Source organism: Microtus ochrogaster, linkage group LG4 (assembly GCF_000317375.1).
Source record: "Microtus ochrogaster isolate Prairie Vole_2 linkage group LG4, MicOch1.0, whole genome shotgun sequence".
Taxonomy (NCBI): domain Eukaryota; kingdom Metazoa; phylum Chordata; class Mammalia; order Rodentia; family Cricetidae; genus Microtus; species Microtus ochrogaster.
The window spans coordinates 19,301,029-19,311,968 of record NC_022030.1 but is presented as its reverse complement, the minus strand read 5'-3'; the positions used below and the strand labels follow the sequence as shown (position 1 = coordinate 19,311,968).

At 46.0% G+C, this 10,940-nt stretch overlaps 1 protein-coding gene across 11 annotated transcripts in view; it reads left to right on the top strand.

Moving 5' to 3' along the window:
* Positions 1–10,940, top strand: part of LOC101990739 (zinc finger protein 226-like) — a 36,854-nt gene that overhangs the window by 23,354 nt on the left and 2,560 nt on the right. For 6 of the 11 annotated variants that reach the window (XM_026786126.1, XM_026786122.1, XM_026786123.1 and 3 more), the window contains 4 exons: positions 936–2,264; positions 8,049–8,110; positions 8,792–8,918; positions 10,595–10,690. In XM_026786126.1, coding sequence (XP_026641927.1) covers positions 936–2,264; positions 8,049–8,110; positions 8,792–8,918; positions 10,595–10,690 — 1,614 coding nt within the window. Of the gene's footprint in view, positions 1–935; positions 2,462–4,382; positions 4,588–5,064; positions 5,160–8,048; positions 8,111–8,791; positions 8,919–10,594; positions 10,691–10,940 lie in introns of those variants that run through there. The other 5 variants (XM_026786130.1, XM_026786128.1, XM_026786134.1 and 2 more) reach the window with 5 other exon arrangements.

Below are 10,940 nucleotides of genomic sequence, written 5' to 3'. Positions count from 1 at the left end.
CCACCTCCACCACCACCACCTCCACCACGCTTGGATAACTCCAAAGCACTGTTCTCCTTGTTCCCACGATGATGATGACAGTCCTCGCTGCCTCTGAATTTGGACTCCTGGGAAAGTGAGAACAGGGGCAGACCAGATGCCTCAGTGAGCATTGGGGGATGGCTCTTCATGCTCCCTTTGGCTTCCGTGTGTCCTTTGGCCTTTGACTGAATCCTCGGCTCTCCCACCGTGTGCCCCCACCCCAAACAAAGCGTTGCAAGATCTCAGCCGAACTTGGATCCAGATCACTTCCATACATTTACTTTAAAATGCCCTTTGCTTCTGTGACTTGGGTTTGGAGTTAGAGTGAACCAAGGAGCTACCTGCACATACTTTGCCAGAACACATGCCAGGCAGGAATCTAGGTAGTGGCTGGAAAACTGAACACCAAAAAAATGTTCCTTCTTATTGACACTGTCATGTGGTAGGAAAGATACATAATTTTAAAAAGAAAAAAATTTCAGAAAGTATGTCAGTAATTAATTTGAATGACTTTTATTAGTTCTCTCCTTTAAAATTTATTGTTTTTATCTGTATGGGTTTTTGGCTACACGCATTTATGTTTACCATATGTATGCTCAGTGCCCACGGAGGCCAGAAGAGGGGGTCAGATTGCCTGTGAGCTGCCGTGGATGAACCTGTGTCCTCTAGAAGAGTGGCCAGTGCTCTTAACTACTGAGTCATCTCTCCAGCCCTGGTTTTATTAGCTCTTAATAGTTGGGAACGCAGTAGACTATATCTTGGTTTCTGTCAGTATTTAAAGCAGAGAACTTTGTTAGTAATAAAAAAGAGAAACTGAAGAATCCTCTTGAATTGCATTACAGTCTAGTGTTATGTCCTGAGTGTGAACACTGAAGTGTAAACAGTTTCACTTGTCTTTATCTCTGTCTTCATAGGAATGAACAGTCAGAGCGAGTTGAGGGCTGTCCAGGATGGAAGGTCACGTGAAGCCCTTTCCTGCTGGCACATCTGGCAGCGGGTCATGGACGACTTAAGCAGGTGTCAGGACTCCATGGTGACTAGCTCGCAGTTACAGGGTGACTCCCCCTGCCTGGGCAGGCGATGGTCATCTGCCCATGTTTCTGAAGATGAGAACTATACCCAGAGTCATAAGGCAAAGGTTCCCGCTGATACTGGAAGGCTCCCACTTCCAACTTTGAGAGCTCAGGGTTCTTGGCAAAAAGTTTTCCTGACTGAGCCACAGAGTCCTAAGAATGGATACCAACCGATTTCCACAAGAAGTGAACGGGGTCAGAGTAAACAGGACATGGACTCTGTAGGTCGGATTTCGCGTTCCCTCAGTGATCACAGAGTACACAAAAGGAAAGATGGTCACAGCCCCAGTGGTTGTGTGAGAGAAAACATAAAGGCGGCAACCTTTGATCAGAATAGAACCATTCAGGCTGGACAGAAAAATAATGATCTCTCTAGCTTTGACCCCCACAAACGGTCAGACCCGAGACAGAGGTCTTGCACATGTGTGGAATGCGGGAAAGGTTTCCGTAATGGCGCAGATGGTTGTGTTCGTCAGCGAGGTCATACGGGAGAAAGACATCAGGGACTTGGCCATGATCCGCATCCACACATCCCTCAGGAGGTCCCTGCGGCGGTGAAACCATACGAATGTGAGCGATGCGGCAAACTCTTCCGCTGTAGATCTGCACTTAATGTTCATTTTAAAGTCCACACCAGGGAGAGACCGTATGTTTGTGAGGCGTGTGGGAGCTCCTTCAGCCAGGCCTCCCACCTTCAGGACCATCAGAGACTCCACACCGGGGAGAAGCCATTCAAATGCGACGCGTGCGGCAAGAGCTTCAGTCGGAATTCGCACCTTCGGTCCCATCAGAGAGTACACACAGGTGAGAAACCCTACAAATGCGAGGAGTGCGGGAAGAGCTTCATTTGCAGCTCAAATCTCTACATCCATCAGAGAGTCCACACCGGAGAAAAGCCCTATAAGTGTGTGGATTGTGGGAAAGAGTTTAGTCGCCCTTCGAGTCTCCAGGCCCATCAGGGCATACACACCGGAGAGAAATCCTATGTTTGTACTGTGTGCGGGAAAGGCTACACCCTGAATTCAAACCTTCAAGTCCATCTGCGCGTCCACACCGGAGAGAAGCCATACAAGTGCGACGTGTGTGGGAAAGTCTTCAGCCGTTCTTCACAACTACAGTCTCATCAGAGGGTTCACACAGGGGAGAGACCTTACAAGTGTGAGGTTTGCGGTAAGAGCTTTGGTTGGCGGTCAAATCTTCTAATTCATCACCGGATCCACAGCAGTGACAGGGCTTCCGAGAGCACGAGAGATGGCAAAAACATCAGGGAATCCCTTCAGGAAAAACATTCTGTAAAATAATGTTTTGAAAGATTCGCGTCCTGTGCATTTTTTGTTGCTTTCGATTACATTTTAAAAACAGTTTAGACCCAGAGATGGCTTAGTAGGAAAAGGATCCATTTCCCAGAACTCATGGTGGTTTACAACCAGTTTTTTTTTTTTTTTTTTTTTTTTCTTGAGACAAGGTTTCTCTGTAGCTTTGGAACCTGTCCTGGAACTAGCTCTTGTAGACCAGGCTGGCCTCAAACTCACAGAGATCCGCCTGCCTCTGTCTCCCAAGTGCTGGGATTAAAGGTGTGCGCCACCACCACCTGGGGGCTTCACAATCATTTTTTAACCTTAGTTCCAGAAGATCCAATATATGGTGCACATACATGCATGTAGGCAAAGAGTTCATACACATAAGTAAAACTTATCTCAAAGACAATTTAACGTGTTTGGGGACACATATGCCAATGGAGGCATGCCATAGCATATGTGTGGAGAACAGAGGGCATCTTTTGGGGAACCAGGGATCAAACTCAGGATGTCAGACTTGGTGGCAAGCACCTTTGCCCACTGAATCATTTCATTGGCCTGTTGTGTGAATTCTTTTAATTTTTCAAAAGAAAGTGTAATTGTTTTATTCAGGTTAGTGTTTCTGCTCCTCACATCCCAGTGTTTCCAGGCACTCTGTTAATTACCCTGAGAAGGCTTTGGTTGCAACCCTGACATCTTCGAGTGTCACAAGAACTTTGGGAAGGGTGACCTACCAGGGCATTTTGGAAGCCACAGTGTCTATTATAAAAGGAAAAGGGCTGCTGGATTGGCATAAATCTCGTTCTGAGTACTGAAAAGATTTTTTTTTTTTTAAAGCTTGAGATGTTTCTGTTTGGAACAGGAACCCTAACAGCCTTTAAAACGGCAACAGCCAAAATCTATAAAAACCCCCTTTGGGCCCGGGGATGTGTCAGTGTTAGAATACTTTTCTAGCACGCCAGATCCTGGGTACAATCCCCAGTGTGGACGAAAGAGGAAGCTGTCAACTGCGGTATCCACTTGGTCTTGTTATGGTTAGTATCTGTCCTTCCCCCTATCCTTTGCTGTCAAGTTGGGCCCTGTCTTCTTGGATTATGTGTTTTGTTTGCATTATGCTTTATAGATTCAATTATCCTTTCTGATGGTGAATTTTGTTACCCTGGCGGTAGCACGATGCTCCATACTGCGCCACAGATTCTTCGGCACAGTATGGAGTAGATGGGAAATGACTCCAGACTCATGTATGGGACACGTGATCCCAAGTTACTGAAACGTTGGAAATGGGGCCTCGAGGGCAGACCTTCGCTTCTGGTGCTGGCTTTCCTTCTTTGCTTCTCGGACCAGTCACCAAGTGGGAGAGTGCATTTATAGATGCCCAAGACAGAGCTGTTCCCAACCCGCCTTTCGAACCACGATGAGCTGATGTCCCTTTAAAACTTGGCTGGTCCCTACACCCCCCTCCCCCACTCCAAAAAAACAAAAACAAAAAAACCATAACCTCTCCTAATGTTATTTTTGTCGGGTATTTTGTCCCAGAGACCTCCAAAACAATACAAACTACCTAATAGTTCAGGGAATGACCAACACTTATCCCAAGGGTCTACGATCTTTCTTTGTGAGGCGGATAAAGTGATCGGAAGATGAAGGGATTCTGGGAGCTGTAGTCCGAAAGCTCCCAGAGGTCTTTCTTTGCAGTGGGTAATTCTGGGAAGTGTGTCCCAAAACTCTTCGGGGAGGGCGGGCGCTTGTTCTTCCGATGGCTTCCGGGAAGTGTAGTTCAGGAGCTAGAACTAGTCAAGCCGTGTTCGCCCACGGAGAGCAAGGCCGCCGTACTCTTTCGGACGAGGAAGGCGAGTGCATCCCGCATCCATCACAGCCCCTTTCAAGTCTTTTTAGCGTGCGAAACGACGCTCCTGGAGCCCGGAAGTGCGAAACCGGAAGTTCAATTCTCATTCCCGTCCCCCCCCCCCCGCCGCCTCTCAGCATCTCCCGTTGGGGCTGGGTTGCCGCGCAGTTAGGATTTAATGGGGACATTAGCCAGCCTCCCTTTGTTTGGTCCCAACCGTGTCCTCGGGCGTCCTCCTCCTGGGAGCCCGTGACGAGAGCCATCGTTGGCTGTGGGAAAGTCTCCCCGCGTCCTTTCCCTAACGCATCTCCAAGGAAGGAGGGACTTGTTAGAGCATTCACTGCCCCAGGTACTGCGCCAAAGGCGCTATTCTGTTGGGGTGTCCCTTCAGTTCATCCGGGTCCCTTGACCCGGGAAATTGGCTACCAGAAACATAATTACATTTAATTTGTTCAAAAGATTTTTTTTTTTAGTGCGTGTTTCTGGGCGGGGGGAGAGAGGGAGGAGAGAGAGAGAGGGAGAGAGGGAGAGGAGAGAGAGGAGAATGAGAACGCAGATAGAGAGAAGAGAACGAGAACGCCCGGGTGCTTGAGGAAGCTAGTAGTAGGGGCCATCAGATCCCTAGAGTACGGGTTCCAGGCAGTTTTTTGTTTTTGTTTTTTTTAAGTGCGTGTTGGTGTGTGTGGGGGGGGGCGGGGGAGAGCGGGAAAGAGATAGCGTTCCAGGCGTTTGTAGTGCTGACATGGGTGCAGGAGACTAACTCTGATCTTCTGGAAGGCCTGCAAGTGCTCTTAACGCCCGAGGCATTGTTCCCTCCCCTCCCCAGGTGTAACCCAGGTGGCCTCAGACTCACTGTGCAGCCAAAGACAACCTCTTACTTGTCATCTTTCTGCCTCCACCTCCCCAGTGCTGGGATTACAGGTGAGTCTCCACACTTCGTTTAGTAGGCCTTGTGTAATTAGAAAGAATACAGCTGGCATTTCTTTTTAAGCCTGTGATCAGCCGTCTCGTTAAAACGTCTCGTTAATACGTATTTATATGAGTATTGCTTGAGTTCAAGTACAAAGCCACTTCTTAAATTAAAATGATTAGGAAAATAACCTCCCCCTCTGTATTACATACATCTTTATATATACATGTTAAAAGATTTATTTATTATGTATATAGTGTTCTGCCTGCATGTGCACCTGCAGGCAGAAGAGGGCACCAGATCTCATTATGTATGGTTATGAGCCCCCATGTGGTTGCTCAGAATTGAACCTAGGACTTTTGGAAGAACGGTCAGTGCCCTTAACCGTTGAGCTATCTCTCCAGCCCCATGTATATATGTTTTTAACTTGCCAGGTCCTGCATTGCCTCCTCTTGTTCACCTTTCATGTCTTAGTTTTATCCTTTAGTTTACCGTCAGTTGATGTGGAATTTATGTTGTCTGTGTCATTCTTATACAAACTGATATCTAGGGCTGGGGAGGTGGTTCCAGGGTTAAAGTGATCCGGAAACCCTTGTAAATGTCAGGTGAGCTTAGCCTTAGGCAGCTGAGATGGGATCCCCAGAGCAAACTGCCTAGCCAGAGTACCCTCATCAGTGAGCTCTGGGTTTGATTGAGAGACCCTACCTCACACACTGAATGAATGAGACGGAAAAGGAAGGTTGATTCTTGACTTCAGCCTCAGGCCTCCACATCCATGGGTGCCCATACATGCTGGATGTTGTGTGTTGTGGGGTGTTCCAAGGAGAGTCACTCCAGAATGTAATTTTAGGCTCGCTGGCCGCAGGGAGGAACCGTTTTTGTGAACTTGACCTCAAACCTTCGTTCAGAAGTATATTTGTTAATTGACACACAAAGGTCGTGTTTGTATTACAACAAATTCCTCATACCAAGGTCTCTTTGATCTACTTATGCTCGCTGAAGGAAACCATCAGACCCCTGCAGCCTTAGTCCTTGTTGTGTACTGTTCACAGTACCCAGTAATTCAAGTTGCTCCAGGTGTGCCTGGATAGTCTGGAGACCAAAGTCATGCAACAGATGGAAAATCAACCCCATAAACCATAGAAAACAATCCCTGTGCTCTGCAATAGTTTCCTCAAGGTCTAGGAACCTCCTACACGCACTAATGCATTCTACTCCTACCCTAGACCCAGTGAGAAACAGCGGTTACATCCTAATGTTACCCTAGAGACAATGACTCTGCTAGATTCCCGCTATACACACGTGCAAAAATATCCGTACACATGCACATCACACACACTGGAAAAATGGGGGTGGTTACTTATTGCAGAAATAGAAAACTGAATCAGCATGTATTCCCATTCTGAAAAACACAGAGAATACAAAGATAACTAAAATTTGACAGTGTCTTTTTAACTGTCAGTGAGGTCTAAATCCAAGGCCTTGTGCTTGGGAGGCAGATCAGTCTATCACTGAGCTAACTTCCCAACCTCCCAACAGTGTCTTTCTTGTTTTATATTGTGTCTTAGGGGCTTAGGTTACAGGCCTGACTTTTATCAGAACCACAGTCATACTTTGTCGTTATAAGTGGCCCGATATCATGGTGAAAGCCTTTGGTCACAGCACTGGGGAGCTAGAAGCAGGTCAATTTCTTTGACTTCATGGCTTGTTTGGTCTATATAACTAGTTCCAAGCCAGCTGGGATACTGAGCTACTGTCTCCAAGAAAACAAAACACCAAAGGTACTGAATAGATGCATGTTGTTTTCCCTTAACCTCTTGTAGTCCATTTTTTCCAGGTTCATATCTGTTTCCTTCATTTTTTGTTCAGCTAATAAAATGATGCCTTTTAGATACCAGTGTCAATAAAATATTATTCTAGGGTAAAAATATTTAGTTAAGATATTTTAGGTCAGAATTAGGCTTTTTAGAAATTAAAGGTGACTTTCATAGGAGCACACTATATATATAATTTATGTTGCAGAATATCTGCTTTTTTTTCTCATAAAAAAAGGGATTTCCTAGTCTTTAAAAAGATTTTGATTTTATATTGTTTTTTTTTGGTTTTTCGAGATAGGGTTTCTCTGTGGCTTTGGAGCCTGTCCTGGAACTAGCTCTTGTAGACCAGGCTGGTCTTGAACTCACAGAGATCCGCCTGCCTCTGCCTCCCGAGTGCTGGGATTAAAGGCGTGCGCCACCATCGCCTGGCTGATTTTATATTGTTTTAAGTACGTAAGTACTTTGCCTGAATCTAAATGTGTATACAATGTGTGTACCTGGTACCCTCAGAGGCCAACAGAGGGTGTTGGATCCCTTGGACTGGAATTGCACACAGTTGTGAACTGCTATGTAGGTGCTGGAAATAGAACTCAGGTCCTTTGCAAGCAGCAACTCAAATCTCCATCCCCTCTTCTTATAACTTTCCCTGTGCTCTTTAGTTCTTGGTGCCCCCTGTGGGGTAGGCAGAAATGACATTGTGGTAAAAGTGAGACACAGGTTTTCTAACATTCCCTGTGTTGAGATGTAAGCAGTACTTCCAGAAATGGAGCCAGGCATTTGGATCCTGCTTTTCCCCTTTCTTTCCTGTCATTCATTTGCTCATCAGCTGAACATTGTTTCCTGACCCTCATGTCCCCCCATTCCCAGAATCTGAAACTCCACGGTAGGAATAAGGAACTTGGTTGTATAGGTTGTTCACTACCCAGATGAGCTAAGGGGTTTGCTAGTCGCTGAAATCCAGTGTGTGCTTCTGGTTTCTGAGCTGTGTGTGGTGGCGTGTGTCTGGAAGCAGGTGGGTCAGTGTTTCAGCTGGGCTAATGACAGTTCTGACATTTGTTTCATGGCTTCTCCATCTTTCCTTAGTTATGCCTTCTCAGGACAGTGACCTTCCTCCAAAGGAACAAGAGAAAATGGCTGAATTTCAGGTCAGATATTTCTCAGTAATTTTATATTGCATTTTGTCTTTTTCGGGGACCGAGGTGTTGTAGAAAACGAGTCTGAGTTTGGTGCTCTGTGTGTTATCATTTGTTACCGATTTACAAAATTGTTGAGAAAAATAACTCGTTACTTTGGGTATGATATAGCTATTTGTGGGGCTGGAGCTGGATAGAGTGCTTGCTTAGTGTCCCTACAGCCCTGGCTTTGATCTCTAGCACTGTATAAACCAGGCTTGGCATGCATGGCCAAAATAAAAACCAGGCCTGGCGTGCATGGCCAAAATAAAAACCAGGCCTGGTGTGCATGGTCAAAATAAAATCCAGGCCTGGCGTGCATGGCTAAATTTCGAGTGCTGTGGGTAAAGCCAGGAGAAACAGAGGTTCAAGGTTATCTATCTTCTGTGATACTGAATTTGAGTACAACCTGGGCTGTGTGGGACCCTTTCTCACCTCGCCCTCAAGGAAGAACACATACACATACACATACACACAGAGGGAGGAGTAGCAGAGTCAGTTTAGACTATTGTTGGGGAGGGGGTGTGAGTGCAGAACAACTATTGGCTCAGGCTGCTTGGACCCCTGAGTCTGCAGCACCCATGTGACCGTGTCCTCTCTGCTTCTCCTCTTCCATGGGAGCTGGATCAAAGTGACTTTTGTTTGATGTCACAGGAGGCGGTGACATTCAAGGATTTGGCATTGGTGTTTACTACAGAAGAACTGGGGCTGCTGAACCTCACGCAGAGAAAGCTGTACAAAGACGTGATGCTGGAGAACTTCAAGAACCTGGTTGCTGTGGGTGAGGACGGGTGTCCTGTGACACTGAACCTCAGCCTCCCAGAGACTCTCTGTCCTCAGATGCTCAAGGCTCTGGATCATTTGAAAAGATTCCCTAGGACAAAAGGGATTTTTCTGATGTTTCTGCTCAGTCAAAATCTTTTTAAACCACCGATTCTCAGCTAGATTTTCTGTTAGAGAACATTCGGCAATGTCTGGACTCATGTAACAGGTGGAGTTTTCCTGTCCCTGGAGCCACTTCCAAATTAACACACAGGCTTAATATTATTTATAAATGCTAGGCCAATAGCCCAGGCTCGTTACTACCTAACTCTTACATTTAAATTAATCCTTATTTCTTACCTATGCTTTGCCACATGGCTTATGGCTTGTTACCACATTTTCTTTATATCTTGCTTCCTCCACAGCTGACTGACTTCTCCTTGACTCCACCCTTCTTCATTCCAGTATCCTCTGTTTGATTGTTCCCACCTAACATTATCTTGCCTTGCTATAGGCCAGTCAGCTTCTTTATTAACCAATAGGAGTACTATGTATTCACCGTGTGTAGAAGAATTATTCCACAGCAGACATATTTCTCACAGTTCAGGGATGGCTGCTACTAACATTTAGCAATTAGTAGCCAGGCCCAAGACAGCTCCCACAGCAGGATGATCTACCATCCAGAATGTCCATATACTGTGGGGGGAAGGTGGGGGGAGGGGAGAGAAGGGAAGACAGACCACGGACGACACACCCTGTTTCCCATGAACCACAATTTAACTCAATACTGTGGATTTTTCTGAGACTAGAATACAGGTCTTGTGTATGCTAGGTAGGAATCTGCTGTTGAGCCATGTTGAGCTTTCCGGTGACCTCTAGGCAAGTGTAGTCCCACAGAGTCACACTCTCAGCCCCTCACTGGGGGATTCTAGGCAGGGGCTCTGCTACTGAGTCATGCCTCAGCCCTGTACTTTGTCTTTCCAATTTTGCCTGTGATCCATTAATAGGTAAAGAAACAAGCATGGTGCAATATAGTAGTAGTTTCTTTTTTTCTTTAGAGACAGGGTTTCTCTGTGTAGCCCTGGCTGTTCTGGAACTTGCTTTGTAGAACAAACTGGCTTTGAGCTCAAAAAGATCTGCCTGCCTCTTCCTCCTGAGTGCTGTGATTAAAGGCATGTGCCACCACTGCTTGGCATAGATTTTCTTTGCAATAGACTAGATGAGGATAGGATGTCAGAATCTGTTCTGGAGGACTTCCTGCAGCAGAGCCTGGTGGTTTCCAGTGAGAGATGCGAGTGAAGGTTAAGACATGATGGAACAGATTCTGTCATACATGCACGGCCATGACCTTGATTTCTGTTAACTTTTGAAGTTCCCTTCAAATCTGTGTGCACATGGAGGTCATCAGGCATCCTCTTTTATCACTGTCTGCCAAAGCACCAGGGATATAAGGTGTCATTAGGAGACCATGCATGGCTGTTCCCATGGGTGCTGGGGGCTGGGGGCTGATCTCAGTCCTCATGCTAATAGCAAGTGCAGTTAGCCTCTGAGCTGTCTGCCCAGCCCTTGGCTTCTCAGTACAATTCGTGATCAAAACATTTCTAACATTAATTACACAGGTGCTGAGGATTTTGTAATTTAGACAAAAACATGCTTCAATTTTGTGTTCACCTTAAATTATTTGTCTTTTCTTAGGGTGCTTTCCCCACAAAGCACATGTGGTGTCTCTACTGGAAGCAGAAGAAAAGCTTTGGCTGAAGGAAAAAGAAGCCCAGAGAAGTAGATATCCTGGTGAGAACCCATGCTACCTGTTTCCCAGGTCTGCTCCATAGTGTATCCGTGTTGTTATTCCTGCCCACTGGCCTAACAAAGTTTGAGGGTTTTCTATCTGAAATTTGAAAGAGTCCCATTTGCATGAGTTCTAAGGAAAAAGGATGAACACACTTTAACGTCATTGTGTGTTAGAGCATGGATGCATGGATAGTCTTTGTGCCCATAGCACTCGTGGTTTTGTTTCGTGTTTCTTCATTTTTTTTTTTTT